Raw genomic sequence first — 15,493 nt, forward strand, 5'->3', positions numbered from 1 at the left:
TCCCTCCCTCCCTCCCTTTATCCCTTCTTTACTTCCTTTTGCCCTTCCTCACTATGTTGTACAGTACTTCTGGAACCTGGGAATGGCACTCAAAGAAAAATTCCAAATGCAAATTGTGCTATGGCCGACTTACAGGTAAAAATTTATCTGGATGTGGTAAGAAGGGTTTTTTGGTGAAGTGGTGTTACACTGTGATGCCAGGAGTTGGGAGGGAACTTACTGCTGCAAAGGAACCTCATACTTTTCAATTCAGCCACTAGAACTCTGAGTAAAAACATAATCCCTGCTGTGTTTGCTACCCAAGAAAAAAATCTGATCAGCTGCTGGTTCTAATTTTTTTATTCTTCCATTTACTGGAAGTAAATATGCTTGAGAATGCTTCACTGGAGTGGAACTGATTGGCTAAGTTACTCTGGAAGAAATGTCCAGATTTTTGTTCAGCTGATCCTGAATATCCATTTAAAATATTTTTCTTCTCTATGGAGTGTGACACAGAAGGAAGGATTGTATTCATGAGAAAAGTAAACGATGTAGAATATAAGTTCTCTTTGCTCTAATGAAAATCTGCATATATTCAATTATTTCAGAAAAGTTACTGCAGAATTATTTGTTTCATCACAATTAGTTACCTTTTCTTAGCAAAAGTATGGCTGCTTTTTGAAATGCTGTTCATATTAATGTATTTTCATGGCTTTGAATATTTAATCCCTGCATATAATACTCAACTTGTTTTCAGATAGAAACTATCAATACTTCTCTGAGATATGGAATAGTTAATATTCATAATGTGCAATGAAAATGTCTTAAATTTCAGGACAGGATGGAAATCATGTTTCTGTAAAGGGCTGAGCTGCTGTGGGCACAATCACTGAGAAGTTCATATTCATACGTGGAATACGTCTAAGAGTGCTTTCAGGTAAGCTGCTCATTTTTATCTAGAGAAGTATGAGGATGGTATTTCCAACGCCCTTGCTTCCATTTAAAATACACAAACATGAACATTTTGACAGGAGCACAAATAATTTCCCTGCCACCTACAGCAGCCAGGTTTGTGAAATAAAAGGAAGATAATCAGCAAAATCCTGTTCACAGTAAGTTTTTTCAAAGCATTGTCTAATATAACAAAGCAGCTTCCCAGAGGTGACATTCATAACAGAAATTGCAGCCAGGTAAGAAAAATTGGAAAAAACCCACTGCAAATAGATGGATATGTGCAAAATAGATCATATTATTCCCTGTGCATTTAAATGAACTTAAAATAAAATGAAATTACATTAGCCAGCTGTGTGTATTATTTTTCAAGGCCAGCATCAACTGAGATCTTTGCTACTGAATCACGTGTGATCAGTTCGATGCCATTCTGTAAATTCAAGCTTGCTTTCTGTCTGTACAAATTGATTGTCATTGCCAGTCCAGTCTCACATTAGAAAAGGTTTGAAAGCTACTGCCTGTTATAGACAGAAACACAGTGTAGGATGATTTGTCCTCTGGGGAAGGATTTGAAATTATATTTGAGAACAGAAAAATTGGGATTAAAATCCTACAATGATTATTTTCTGTACATCAGCAATTTGAAAACTAGTGCATGAAATTAAAAAAATATTACACGCTGCTTTTTTTTTTTTTTTTTTTAACTCAATTGAGTTTTTCCAAACTTTTCCATAGTAGAGAAAACACTTATGCTAAATATCAGCTTAATTCTTGTCAGAGGGTTATATCTGACACTATATCCCATTCAGTGTAAGAATTTCTGATGGGTTTTTTCTGTTTGGGGTTTTTTGTTTGTTTGTTTGTTATTTGTTTTGGTTTTGTTTTTCCCTAAAAGCTAGGTTATTTTTTCATGCACTAAGTCTACCTGCTTAAATAAATTATTCATGAGTTTAGCAGAATTAGACTGAGAGCTGAATCTTGAGAAACTAGTTAGAGATGTATATGCAGTCAAGAAGAATGACTCCAGTGAAGCCAAATAATGCCTGTCATTTATCCTACCTCAAAAGAGCACTCAATAGTTCTGTGATGGGACACGGTTCCAGTAAATTATGTTTATAAAGTTCTCAGCTACTGCATAGTGCTAGTGTGACAACTCAAAGTGAATCTTTCAGAGGTGGATATGTCTGAAAGTCAATGCAAGTAGGTCTGAAAGTAGAAATGGTTATTTACATAAATGTATGTAACGTCTCAAACTAAATTGTTTTAGAAATCTCTTCATTATAATACCAGCTTTCAAGCAATTTGGAGCATGCCATCAGAAATCACAAATGTGAGCAAAGTGGTGCCCAGTGACAGGATGAGAAGCAGTAGGCACAAACTGAAACACAGGAGGCTCCATCTGAACATCAGGAAACACTTTTCACTGTGAGGGTGACTGAGTGCTGGCAGATTGCCCAGGGAGTTTGTGAAATCTCCCTTGTTGGAGATACTAAAATGCTGTCTGGACATGTGCTGGGGCATGTGGCTCCAGATGGCCCTGCTTGAGCAAGGGCGTTGCACCAGGTGACCTCCAGAGGTGCCTTCCAGCCTCAGCCATTCTGTGGTTGTGTGGCTGCATTGTCTCCTTTCTAAAAGATATGGTGATGTAGTCAGAATTTTTTAACCTTAGTCTGTAAATTGAAACAGACTTTTCTCTGGAGAGGCTTTTTTTCAGGTGCTATAGATTTGGGTTCAAAAACATTAAAAAATAAATTGCATTATAATATTAATTGGAAAGATTAACTAAACAAATAGGATATGTTATTTTGTATAGACATGACACTAGCTAGTGTGTGGACAAGGATAGCTGGATAATAACACTTGGGAATGGATCTAGTCTGAAATTAAATTCTGGTAAGAACAGAAAGCGTAGGGGTAGAGGTGGATGTGAAAGGTCGTTCTGACAGGTACGAAGTGAGGTCTCAAAAAGAATGAAACTGGGAGTGCAAGATCAGTCTCCCTCAGCAAAAACTCATGTATTTTATAATAGATCAAGCTCCTGATCAACCCCTAATAGAGATCATATGTTGCTGACAACAGCGTGAAAGCTCTGCAGTTTCTTTCACACAGTGTCTGGCTTTAAGAGCACGCACAGTTACTGTAATTAAACCCTGTAAGGTGTCTGTAGAATCATTGCAGGTTTACTTCAGTTTCTCTGTTCTGCAGATGAAGACAAACGTTGAAAGGAACCATAACAAGAATTTGTAGCAGTTTCCTTTCACTTCCATAACCTTGAATAGTGTGTAGGAGAGCGGAATTCCCCATTCAGGGATGGAACAGGATTGAATAAATCCTGCTGTTTACCGGGGGTCACCTGTTCTGAATTCATGATACAGGGAGGAAACCTTGCTGTAGCAGGGATTGTACAACTGTCCATATATCAGGAGGGACCTGTGATATCTGACTTCATCTGTGTCTTAGAAAAGGTTCTTCACTCTGTAGGATGGAGAAGCCATGCGCAGAATCTGGCTTGGAGGTCAACCAATCTGGAACCTAAGGCATTCCATTAGAATTATTAATAAGACACAGCTGAAAAAAAAAAAAAAAAAAAAAAAAAAAAAAAAAAAAAAAAAGGTGTACACCAAACTTCAGTCAAAGTGTAATGCTTTCAAGGTATTAAGCTGAAATACTTCGGATAGGACTGCAATAAGCCTCTGGTGGTCCTGAAGATGCTTCAACAAAAATGATGAGGTTTGGGAATAGTATCCTTAGTATCATAGCATCCCACAACTAACGGAGGAGAATTTTAGACCATGTCCTGGAACCTTCTTTAGTACTGAATAGCTAAAATAGTGTATCAAGTGCAAACTGGCTGTTCTGTAAATACTTTCATGGTGGCATAACATTGAACAGTTCATATCAAGACACATTTGGAAGTGGACACATTTGCATATGATTTCAAGTCCAAATTGGGGAAAACATCCCCATGAAATCTGTTGATTTATGGCTGAACTAGACAAACAGGAATAAATCAGTGCTTGCTCTCAGTAATTCAGCAGCTCTGATTCTGTATCCTATTAATTCAAAGTGAGCACTTAAAACTGTTTTTATCATAGTGGTTTAATTCTCAGCATCACTCTAGCAGACTGTACAGCTCTGTAGGGTGCCCATTGCAATAGAAGATTATGTGCTTTTCTAGTTACACAGTGCAAGACTAATAGAGTATTCGGAGAAAGAAAGTGGTAGAGACAGAAGCATGTAGTTGTCTCAAACAACTTTTCTACATTGATATCTTGAAAGTAATAGTCTGAACTTGCCTAAAGAAAAGGCCACATTCAGCACAAGGCTGAAGCTCTCATCAGTTGTGAGAACTCAGCAAGTTTCAAGTTCAGGTTTTTGTAAAGCTTCTTGTAAAGCTTCTTAGGTTTTTGTAAAGTTTCTACCAGTTTTGATAAAATCACCTTTGTCCAAGGAACATCTTAACAATAAATTCAAGTAAGTCTGAAAAACACTAAAGAACCTGGACATTCTGGAGTAACTACTGAGCAGCAGTGCAAGGTTACCTGGAACTGGGTAGCTTCCACAGGTTTTTAAATCTGAGTTCTGAGTGGCATTTTGAGGTGGTTTGTGTTTTAATTTCCATGTCAATGAGAATGCTGGTAGTAGCAATGCAGTCAGCTTTGGGACAAGGACTCTTCCAAAGGTAAATTCAAGTGAGTATAATGGAAGAAGAAAAACTCCATATGTTGAATATCTGAGTATATTCCACCATTATGTTTGTATGTAAGTTTTCAGGCTTACTGATTTGTAGCTAAACAAGAAGAGGTAGTATTGAATTTTGGGGCTGCAATGCCAGTTTCCAGGAATCTCTGTTCATCTACTACTGGAATGAAAATAGAGGCAGAAAGTGGGTCTGAGTTGCTCTGTAAAGTATCTATCTATAATTTTATTTGTAAAGAAAGATTATGTAAGTGTTTGTGGTTTGCTTTTTTTTTTTTTCCCTCCTGAAACTGGAAATGTGAGAACAGAGATATATTCATATCTTACAGAGGAATAAACCTTTAAGGCTTTGTTATAGTTTTTGTGCTGTTTGGGGAATGGGAGGCATTTGAAAAAAAAAAAATCCAAAGTGAAGAAATATCATTATTATGTCTAGATGCTATTGGATACAAAGTTTAGATAGTTTTGATATGAGATACTTCAATGTTTCAAGTTGGTATAAGCTGGGATAAACTAACCACTAACTGAGGTGGATGAAGTGATACAGAAAAATTTCCACTCCTGTCTTGCATTTTCTTATCCATCTTCATGGCTACAGTTAATTGTTCTGACTTCTGCAGTTGCTGTTATCATAGAAGGATGCAACTGCCATCTCCTTTGTGATAGATAAGATCTGCACTGGTGAGATAGGCTCCCACAGGAGTGGGATTCACAGTAGCAAATTGTCATGAGAATTTTTACTAGGGTTTCTTCAACACCCCAGGAAATCTATGTATACACATCAAAAAGTCAAAAGCTACTGCCACCATTTTTGGTAAAGCTCTCTGTCACAGTGAAACTTTGTAAGTGCCTATAAAAAGCTGACTTTTGGAAAGGGGGCAAGGCTGGCTGTTCATCCAAGTAAGTGCCAGAAATAAGGATCTCAAAAACTGAGCTTGATGATGCTGTGATGAGCTTTGACGTTTAGGGATTTAAAAATAATTTCTTCCCTATATGAGAAACTTTCCAGCTGCCTGTGTTCCCACAGTTGGTGGATGTGTCACCTTTCTGGTAAAGAATAAGTGAATGTTCATCTTGAAATTGTCAGATTTGTGAGTCCAGGTTTACTCTGTCTAATACAAAGCATTCAAGGTCAGTCTGCTAGCCCAAGGTGATTTTGCTTTTATTTTCATCACTGTTTTTTGAGGTGGGTTTTTTTAGAGTTAACATCTTCAAGATAAGAAGTGTGCTTGAAAATTATCTGTGCTTTTCTACTGATTAAAGAGGGACACTAGGACACCTGTACGAAGTTTAGATGACTCACATATGTAGGATATGTTTATGGTCTGTCTCAAGACATCCAATTTCCTTGAACATGTAGTTCAGCGTGTCAGTTTCTTTGCAACATGTGAAGGCTAAATTCTTTTTTTAAAAGACTTTTCAAATGAAGGCTTTTACTAGTTTTACAGTTAGAAATTGGAAGATTGTTTAATAAGTGGGGAAAAAGTCTGTCATGTATCGAAACTCTCCACACTGGGATCTTGTAAAGCTCTGCTGTGATGTAACTTTGGAGGTAGCAATCAAGAATTTAAATGTGGAATAGGAATGCACCTAAAAGTAAAGCCATGTAAGCCTAAAAGAAATGTGAGAGGCTTCACAAAGAAAGTGCTTGTTTCTGAGGATTATGTGCATACAGATGTGGGCCACAGATGTGCAGTACTAAATTCATTAAAGTTACTGCATTTACTGAGTTGTCCCTGCAACCGGTAATTCAGGTCAGGAATGGAAATAAACTGATGATAAAACCAGGTATTTCTTCCTAGTGAAGAATCGCCTTGTAAAGGTTTTCATGGTTGAAAGTACATGTGTAGATAAGATGGAGCGATAATTGCTCCTTGGTGAACGAACTCAGATTCCAGTTTAAAGAGGAAAGAAAAGAAGGGACAATACAATTATATGTGACAGGTTGAGGGTAATGTCTTTAATTAAGCCACAAATCTCATGCAGTAATAGAACATGAATATCATCATTTGGCATTCACAACTGCATTTAGTTAACTTCTCTTCCAGGAAAAGAGAAATTAAGAAGGCAAATATATTTCTCTGGGTCGTTTTTGTAAAGCAATTGCTGGCTGTGTGAACACAGGAAACGTTGAGAAATTAACATTTGGACAAGGAACAAAATTTGTTGTAATGCCAAGTAAGTGAGAAGTGAAGAATTTAATACAAAAAGACTAACAACTTAACTTCTGTTTCCAAGGTTCAGCTTCTCATATCAACCCAATTTTACTAATTACACTTTTCATGTGCTTTTCTTAAAAGCATTTAATTTGTTTGAAGGTTTAGGAAAGTTTGTACTGACAAATATCTGTAAGACTGAAAAGCCTTTCACTATCTATTTTTCTTATGCTAACCCATGGCCTTCCCAAATATACTGTGTTACAGGGGCAGTGGTGTGGAATGATTCAGACAAATCTTTTTTATTCTTTTAAGATTAATATGTTGGCACAATAATGGTTGCAAAGAAATGTTGCAATGCTAAACACTGTCCTCTTTTTGTATTCATGATTCATCTGAAATATCTTAAATAGAAAAAACAGGGAAATGTAAAACTTGTCTGCTCTTACAGATCCAAAATGTATACAGATGTGGTCAGTAAAGTATTAATTGAGGGCATTTGTGATAAGGTTTAGTTTAGCAAAATTTTAACTAACAAAGGTAAATTTCTGCGGATACAGTCATCAACACAGCAAGACAACTTGTTTTATACCGGCTTCTAAAATTTTTGGAAAGGCAATGTTTATCATTCAGTGATAGGAAGTCTGATAAATTCTTCCTGTAATAGTTTACATAAAGCGCCTTGTCACAGTGTGACTGATGGTTATGGAAAGATCACTTTCGGTGGAGGAACTACTCTGCTTGTGCTTCCAAGTAAGTCATCCAGTAAAAATACTTAGATCAAAGTGTTTCAGCACATCCCAGATCCAGTGAGAGTCCATTCAGTGCGACTCCTGTGTCCTCAGCAGAGCTGGATGAAGAAATGTTCTGCTTTGGTCATAGATATCTTCTCCCAGGGATGCAGCTTGAATGACGAATTCGTATTCATCCTAGAAGTGTGCAGCAGTATAAATCAGATAGGCTAATTTCAAGTTTCTATTAAATTCTTTTCTGCCCATGCAATTTCAGTGAGGTACTTTTTATAAAGGAGTTTGTTTTCAAGCCCTTCAGAGCCAGGTTTTCATTTCCAAGCTAATATCTGATAAAGTGCATAGACTTTTTCAGGGGCTATGAGATAAGTAGCTACCAATTCCCTATCTTTTTTTGAGACTTCAGCAGTGCTAGCTCAAAGCTGCTGCATTGTCATTGGAAGTTAAGCAATAAAGAAGTAATTGGAAGTTTAATGGTCCTCCCTTTTAGGCTTAGATATTCGAGCTACTTAAAATGTTATCTTGTTCTACTGAAGTTGATTGACTTCATTGTCTATTGAATACCCATGATAAAATGGTCATTTGTGCTGTGTTGAGAGACAGATACCCCTCAGAAATGGAAACCAACAAAATGAACTTTCTTTTCACTTACTAGAACTTTTGTTAATGAGAAAGAAATTTCCAGTTTGCAGTTTTAGTTTAAAGAAAATCTCTGAGGAGGAAAGGAAAAAAAAACAGTCCAGACAGCATTTTCCATAAAATATTTATCTATATAATGACTGGGTTTTGTTGGGGTTTGTGGGTTTGGGTGGTTTTTTGGGTTTTGTGGTTGGGGATTTTTTTGGTGGGTTTTTTTTTGTTTGTTTGCAATTTTGTTGTGAGCAATTGTCATTCTGATTAATTCTGTGACAAGCATTTCTCTTTTCCAAAGTGCAGCAAATACTGGGAAGGTTGGCGGTGGGGTGTGTGTGGAACGTTGGTAATGAAAAGCGGTATGTAGAAAATCATAGGAGGAAACCCAAGGTTTTGTTAGTAAGTGGGCACCTCAATGTGTAGGTTAATTCAGCTACAAACACTATTTGATGAAGATCCTATTAAAAACGCAGTGAATGTTTTATGCCCTGATGAGGTGGAAAATGAACTATGTGGGGTTGCATTCATGGAGTCTCCTTTACTGCATTTCTAAAAACCTTACAGAAACAAGTCATTCACTTCAATATATGTGGGACCACACGGTATATGCAATGAGTAGCTGAAATGTGCATATCCACCACAGAAATTAATTAGGAGTTTGATTAATTATTTGACTTCAAGGGCAAATTCTCTTTCTCTCTCTCCCTTATATTTTAGTCTGCATGTAAGATCCAAACTCTTAGTGAAGAAGAAAGAATAAAGATTTGTAGTTAGGGTGCAAGAATTTTCCGGTCCAAGTAGCTTACACAATGGAAAGGTTTTAATGAGGTTTCAAATACATGCCTGGATTTTCTTTGTTGGGTTAAGTCTGGGATGGGATCATCTTAGTTCATTCCTGTCCAGAAGTCATCACAGAGCAGGAAGTTTTTGCAAAGGACTTAAATGATGTGTGAATTCAGGAAACAATTATAACAAGTTGCAGTTTGGCAAAGGAACAAGGCTCACTGTTAAACCAAGTAAGTGCATGATCTGAAAAAAAAGTATCTTGAAAAGTATTGGAGAACCTAATGCTCGGAACTGGCAATACTTAATGGTCATGGGAAGGGAATCTCCTTCCATATCTACTGCTTCTAGGGCTGAAATGATGGTGTGGCTGGAACATTCATTGTAAAGGCAGCAGCAAGAAAATGTCGGGGTTTTTGTAAGGTCTGGTAGTAATGGTTTATAGAGAATAGCTGTTATGAGAGGTGTCCTTACAGTAATTACCATGGAAAGTTTCTGCTCACACAAAGGAAACAAGGACTAGACTCCCAGCAAAATTAAAACAGTGTAAATCATCATGGGGAGTGGCAGAGAGCTGACAAATTTGTCCCCAGACTACAGAACTGTCTCATTTCTCAAGCTGCTTGAGCTTCATGATATTCCTTGGCAGAAAGAGCCATTGTCAACAGTGTAAAAGAATTCATTTTCCTTGTGCTTTTCACATCTATCCCTTTTGAAGAGCACCTCATGGACTAATCGTGTGTGGAATTGCATGAACAAGAAATAGAGAGAGAAGAAGGTGGCAGCTTTTCAGAGAATTGGGAAGTCTCTGCTCTGTAGAAGAAAGTGATTTAATATGCATTAACAGAGATAAAAGAGCCTGCAGAAGTTCTGTTCCTGTCAAATACTGGACTAGGTGTCCTAGCCAGATATTCTCACTGATCAGTTACATCTTCCTCAGCAGAACTGCTCAGGACTGGGGAATGAAGTGGTTCTGGTAATGTTTCTCTCTCTTTACCAAGGCACAGCTTTGAAAATGTTAATTGTATGATTTCTGTGGAGAGAGTCTTAGTTTATTTCTGGTTATGCCAAAGAACCCCGTGTTCAGACACTTCATCTTTCTTGATCTGTAAAAAGTATTGACATGAAACCTAATAGGAGATAAAGAAGAGACAACCCAGCCTTCAATTTGTGGGGACTTTACATATATAATTTTATTTTGATGACTAGAGTCTCCTCTCATGGCATCTGGAATGTGCAGAAAAACATGTGGGTTTTTTGTAAGGAAGCTTTTGACAGTGTGTATTCAGGAAATGCAGACAAACTCATCTTCGGAAGAGGAACCAGACTGCTGATAAAGCCCAGTAGGTATTGACTCACTAGTATGATTGGGAAAGACAGAGTACTCTAGGTCTCTTGTCAGAGCTTTCTTAAAGAAGAGCTTCTTTAAAATATGAAAGAAAGAGGCCTGGGGGAAGAAAAACACATTCTAATCAATTCACTTTTAACTTCTGTGTCATGTTGATATGAGTGGAACAGGTCCGGAATTGCTATTCTTCCACTAAAATAAATGAATGAGCTCTGTGTTGTGCAAGCACAGCATTAGTCAGGATAAACCCTACAGGGGAGTATATCTGAGATTAGTGTTCATGAATAACCTTTGTTTGCTCAAAAGATTAGATGAAGCTGGTTTCTGGGACTTAGGTTTGGATCCCTTACTGGGTTCATTGCCAACTGAATAAACAAGAAAAATTAGGTCGTTAAATTGGTTTTCTCTGGGAATTTCCTTCTGTTTATTCTTTCTTGGCTTTTTCTTCTTAAGGATCTGGTCCTTTGCTTAGCTTCTGAGATTGACTAGCTGGCTGATCTGTCTACTCTTCCTTTAGACCTTGAGAAGTTTTAGAAACAGTTATGTTAGTTGTTTAAAAAATGGTAGAAATTTCATCAAACTTCGAAATGTCTAACAGTGTGTTCTGGCTTTTAAAGGCTTCTCTCTTTACAATTTTCGTATAGAGGCTTATTACTGTGGGACAACTTCATGGAAACTCACCTTTGGGAGAGGCACAAAACTAGTTATGAAATCAGGTACATCTTAAAATAAATAGTTGTTTGACATTATAAATGCCAGGCTGAAAATCTCCTGTCCTAACTTCAGAAAAAAATTGTTCTACTTAAAAACTGCTCAAGGAGCTTCAACAGTGCTATGCTAACAGGGTAATGGGCTTGATTTTCTACTTCACGAATTTCAGAATTGTTTTTATCTGCATTTCTATAGAAAGATCAGTCATGCAACTAAAAAGACTAATTTGGAGTCAAAGGTATGTGACAAGGATGGTACCTTTTTTCCCTTGATCTCTTCTGAAACATGCATATACATGTCTGGACCAAAAACTGTGTGTGGTTTTTGTTAATGGGAGTGTCATTGTGTGAATTCAGGATTCGACTCCAAAGTCACCTTCGGAAGTGGTACACAACTGATGGTGAAACCAGGTGGGTAGAAACCCTGAAGGAGTAAGGATAGGAAAGCCTAATTCCCCTTTCTGTGACACAGCCATTAAAATTCCATTGTTCTTTCCTTCTGTGGGCAGTTGAAACTCAAGACTGACCTTGCATCAGGGAAAAAAAATAATCATTATAAAGCTAAATGCCTGTTCGGAGGACTGGACTCTCCTGTATGTGTCACTGAGAGCTATAACATTTGTGAACGCTCAGAATTAGTTTAATGCAGGTTCTAGAGCAATGGCTGCAATAATATTTTTCTGTGCAGCCTTTATTGATGTCAGCTGTCCTCATGAGAGGACAGAGAGCATCTATCCCAATGGACTGTATGATGAATGTTTCTTTTTCTCCAAAAAGAATAAGCAAATCACTTCCTACACCTGGAGAGAAGAGTCCTACACAAATACTCCTTTTCTTCACTGATACATGTTCCCAGAAATCTCCTAGACCTTCAGGGACATTCACTGTCCTTTTATTTCCATTGTCCAGAACCTTGTCCCATTCATTTTCAAAAGTTGTGGTTCTTGTTTCTGCTGGGAAAACTGTCTTACCTTTTGCTCTGCTTCTCCTGCTTCTGGCTACAGACAGGTTTTCATGCAGTTTTTCAATCCTCGGCAAAAAAGCTGGGCTGTCTTGAAAAGAGATTTGAACAAGCAGAGTGTTGTTTGGGGAATCAACAAAGGTGTTTTGAAGATTTGCACTATGTGCAAGAAGGTCCAGGAAAAGATCTCTGATTCTAATATAGATCTAATGCTGAAAGAGGAATTTTACTGCTTTGCATGAATGAAGGACAAATCTTTCAGTCAGTGATAACCTCTGTCAAAATTGAAAGAGACCAACAGCTAGGAAAATCTTTGAAGGAAATCTAAGTTAAAGTTACCAAGGAATTTACTTGGGTAGGCTAAGTTAAAAGAAATGCCAGGCAGGAACTGGAAAGTACTGGAAGAGAAAAAAAGGATATTTTGAAGACAAGTACTGTATGACTAGCTATGGAAACAAATCCACCTTCAGAAGTGGAGAGCAGCGAAATCAAGTAAGTTTTAAATTATTCTCTGTTCAATATTGTATATAAAAAAGAAAAAAAAATCAAAATAGTGAGGTATTTTATGAGTTAAAGAAAGGCTTGCTAAGATATGCCCCAAATTATTCAACTCAGTAAATTATTTAACAATGTTAGTAATCTACTTCCTTCCTTCCAGATAAGCAGTGTGGAGTTCTCATCCCATTTACTTGGGGACAGATATTTTGTGCCATGGCCATGCGAGCATGGATTCCCTTTCTCTCTAAGTATGTCCACATCCGAACTTCTGTTCTTGTTGAGCTGAAAATCACACTGCCACACTTGGCAAAGGGATGACTTCAGGTTTTGCCTAGTAAGTGATGTCTCCTTCTTCTAGTCTCCTTCCATGTGGGGCAAAGCTGCCCAGTGAGCTTTCCATCATCTCTCTTCTGGGATTATATAGCTGTGGAGTTAACTGCCGCCTGCAATCCTCCTGGAAAGGCTTTGGCTCAGGTCAGAAGCAACAGTCCCTCAAAAGAGGGTTTGTACCTACAGGTCATATAGTGAGTGCTCTTGATCCCCCAGACAGGTCGTGGGGGAACTTCACTTCAGGATGTAGCTGACTCCTGATGACATTCATCAGTGTCTCGTTGGGCTGTGGATGCCCAGCTTTGCTAAGGGGTGGGGAAGGTTTTTGTTGAGAGAGGAAATGCTGTGTGACCTCTGCTTTGTATAAAACTGTCTTTGGCTCTGGAACGAGACTCACTGTTAGGCCACGTAAGTCCAATGCTGCTCCTATGTTTTCTCTTCTGTGTGAAGCCTTTCTTGGGGCGGCTGAGAGCAGCAGCATGGCTGGGTGTTTGGTCACTCATGGGTGAGATCAGCTAGTGAGGGACTTTGCTTTAAAGGACTGTGCCAGCTTGGTCCAAAATGACCCTCTGTGCTCTCAGTTATGCTGGGAAGGACAAAGTGGCCACACACCTGCTCCCACATGTCCCAGCTGCCCCGTGGGGAGGCTGTGCAGTGCCACTGCACCCCGCTGGGGTCTGTGCTGCAGTGGGCAGCGCTGTCACCCCTCTGCTGCCCCTGCAAGCCTCGGCATGGCTGGGCAAAGGCTTGGGAGAGGTGCTGCTGCTGAAATGGCTTGCTCGGCTTTTTGTCATGGAAGGAAATGCTGTGGGGTTATGGCTCTGACTATGGCAAGGTGACCTTTGGCTCCGGGACCAGACTGTCCGTCCAACCCAGTGAGTGTGCAGCCTTCCTCTGTGTCCTTTGTCAAAAGTGAGTGGGGTAATGCCTGTGTCTTGCATCTCACCTGACGATTATGTCCTAAAGTTGTGCTGTGACTTGGCAGGGAAAGAATTGGCTAGTTGGAATGCATAGTAGTGTTTCAAATTCTGTAATTGTGTTTGCATTGTAGAAAAGCCCACCTGTAGAGGGAAATGTGGATCCAAGGGATGGTGGACCTGATCAGTTCCTCTGACCTTCAGCCATGTTTATGTTGTTATTCCCATCCCTTTTTGCCGTTCCGTCACAATAAGAGTCTGGGGTCATGCTGCAAAGGTCTCTGCAGGACCCATCATGCCAAGTTTAACTGTAAAGTCAACAGACTCGTTTCTCTTCTAATGAGAATCCTGAGCAGCTTCATTACCAAGGGTCCCTTTGCAGCGTTCAACAAGTACAGTACTGAACCTGCATAACCACCCCTATCCATGCTCATAGCCAGCAACGTGAGGTTCTTTGATTTTTCCCTTCACTGGATGAGAAAATCACAGGGATTGGATGGGCTGTTTGGAGATCACCTTATCCAAACCCCTTGCCCAAAGCAGTGTCAACTCAAATATGTTGCTCTGGACTTTGTCCAGCTGGACTTTGAACATCCCTTAAAATCTAAGTGGCTGTGTGACTCTCTGGGCTAAGGTAGATTCTCAAGGTCCTGCTATAGAAGCCTTTTAAACATGCCCACATTATCAATCATACTTAAGTTGAGGGGAAAAAAAGGAAATTCTGTGTAATCTTTAATCAGTAGTAACTAAACACAGAAACTGGGTGTGAATGAAGCGTTCACTCAGCTGGTGCCTGTGAAAACTGGCCTGGTTTGAGAAGGTTACTGGATTTCACACCCATCATCTATTTTTCTTCAAAATACCTGTGTTAGGAGGCATTTGCATTTACTTAGGAAATCCAGGAGAAAATCATCTTTGTCTTGGAGATGGAGTAAGAGATACATACTTTGGCTTAGGAAGCAAATTATTTTTAATAAGCTCTGCACCACAGCGTGAATTGTGGGTCAGTGAATACGTTCACCTTTGGTCAAGGTCAGTAAAACTGCAGCAAGTTTTGAGGCCATTGCGTGGGAAAGTGGTGAAGGCAGGATTGGAGGAATAGGGATTATTCCATTTTTTTAGTGAGAGAAACTTCCCTATAAAGGGAAGTTTAGAAAATGCATCTGAGCACTATTGAGGTGGTCAGTGACCCAGCAGAAACATATTTTCTTGTCTTTCTACCTGGGATTCAGTTTGTCTCAGCCCTTGCTCACAGCAAGGTAATCCTCATGCTGTAATGAAATCACTGAACACTCTTCAGCAGCAGCTATCAGACCATGAGGGGAAAGGAGGATTAGTGGGAAGAGCCTTGGGCTGGGAAACCACCTGCCATGGCTAATGGTAGGCGCCTTATTTTGGACATAACGACACAAGCTACATCAAGTGTTCCCGGCTAGATAAGGAGTAGGTTCTTCCTGTCTCTGATGCCTGAGGTGACTGTAGTCAAATCGAGGTACTGCCACGTGGAATAACTAGAAACGTGGGAAAGGGCATTTGGCAAAGAGAGGCTGGAGGAGGTCTGTGGAAATGTGTGAGGGTATTTATAGCTGCTCTCAGGGGCAGGTCCATGACTGAATGTACCCAAGGCCTCCACCACCCGCCGAGGTGGCTGAATGAAGAGGCCCATTTTGTAAAGCCCTGTCACACGGTGTTAGTACTGGAGGATGGGGAAAACTCACATGGGCGAGTGGAACCAAACTTCTTGTTGCCCCAGGTGAGCTGTCTCTTCTCTGAGTCAAG

The 15,493-nt window shown here is 39.3% G+C and overlaps 1 protein-coding gene across 1 annotated transcript in view; it reads left to right on the top strand.

Annotated features, from left to right (window-relative positions):
- LOC113489119 (immunoglobulin kappa light chain-like) overlaps positions 1-15,493 on the top strand; it is a 116,715-nt gene that overhangs the window by 80,963 nt on the left and 20,259 nt on the right. The window contains exon 4 of the mRNA XM_026864633.1: positions 9,127-9,183. Coding sequence (XP_026720434.1) covers positions 9,127-9,183 — 57 coding nt within the window. The remainder of the gene's footprint in view (positions 1-9,126; positions 9,184-15,493) is intronic.

Source organism: Athene cunicularia, assembly GCF_003259725.1.
Source record: "Athene cunicularia isolate RWA chromosome 27 unlocalized genomic scaffold, athCun1 chr27_part1, whole genome shotgun sequence".
Taxonomy (NCBI): domain Eukaryota; kingdom Metazoa; phylum Chordata; class Aves; order Strigiformes; family Strigidae; genus Athene; species Athene cunicularia.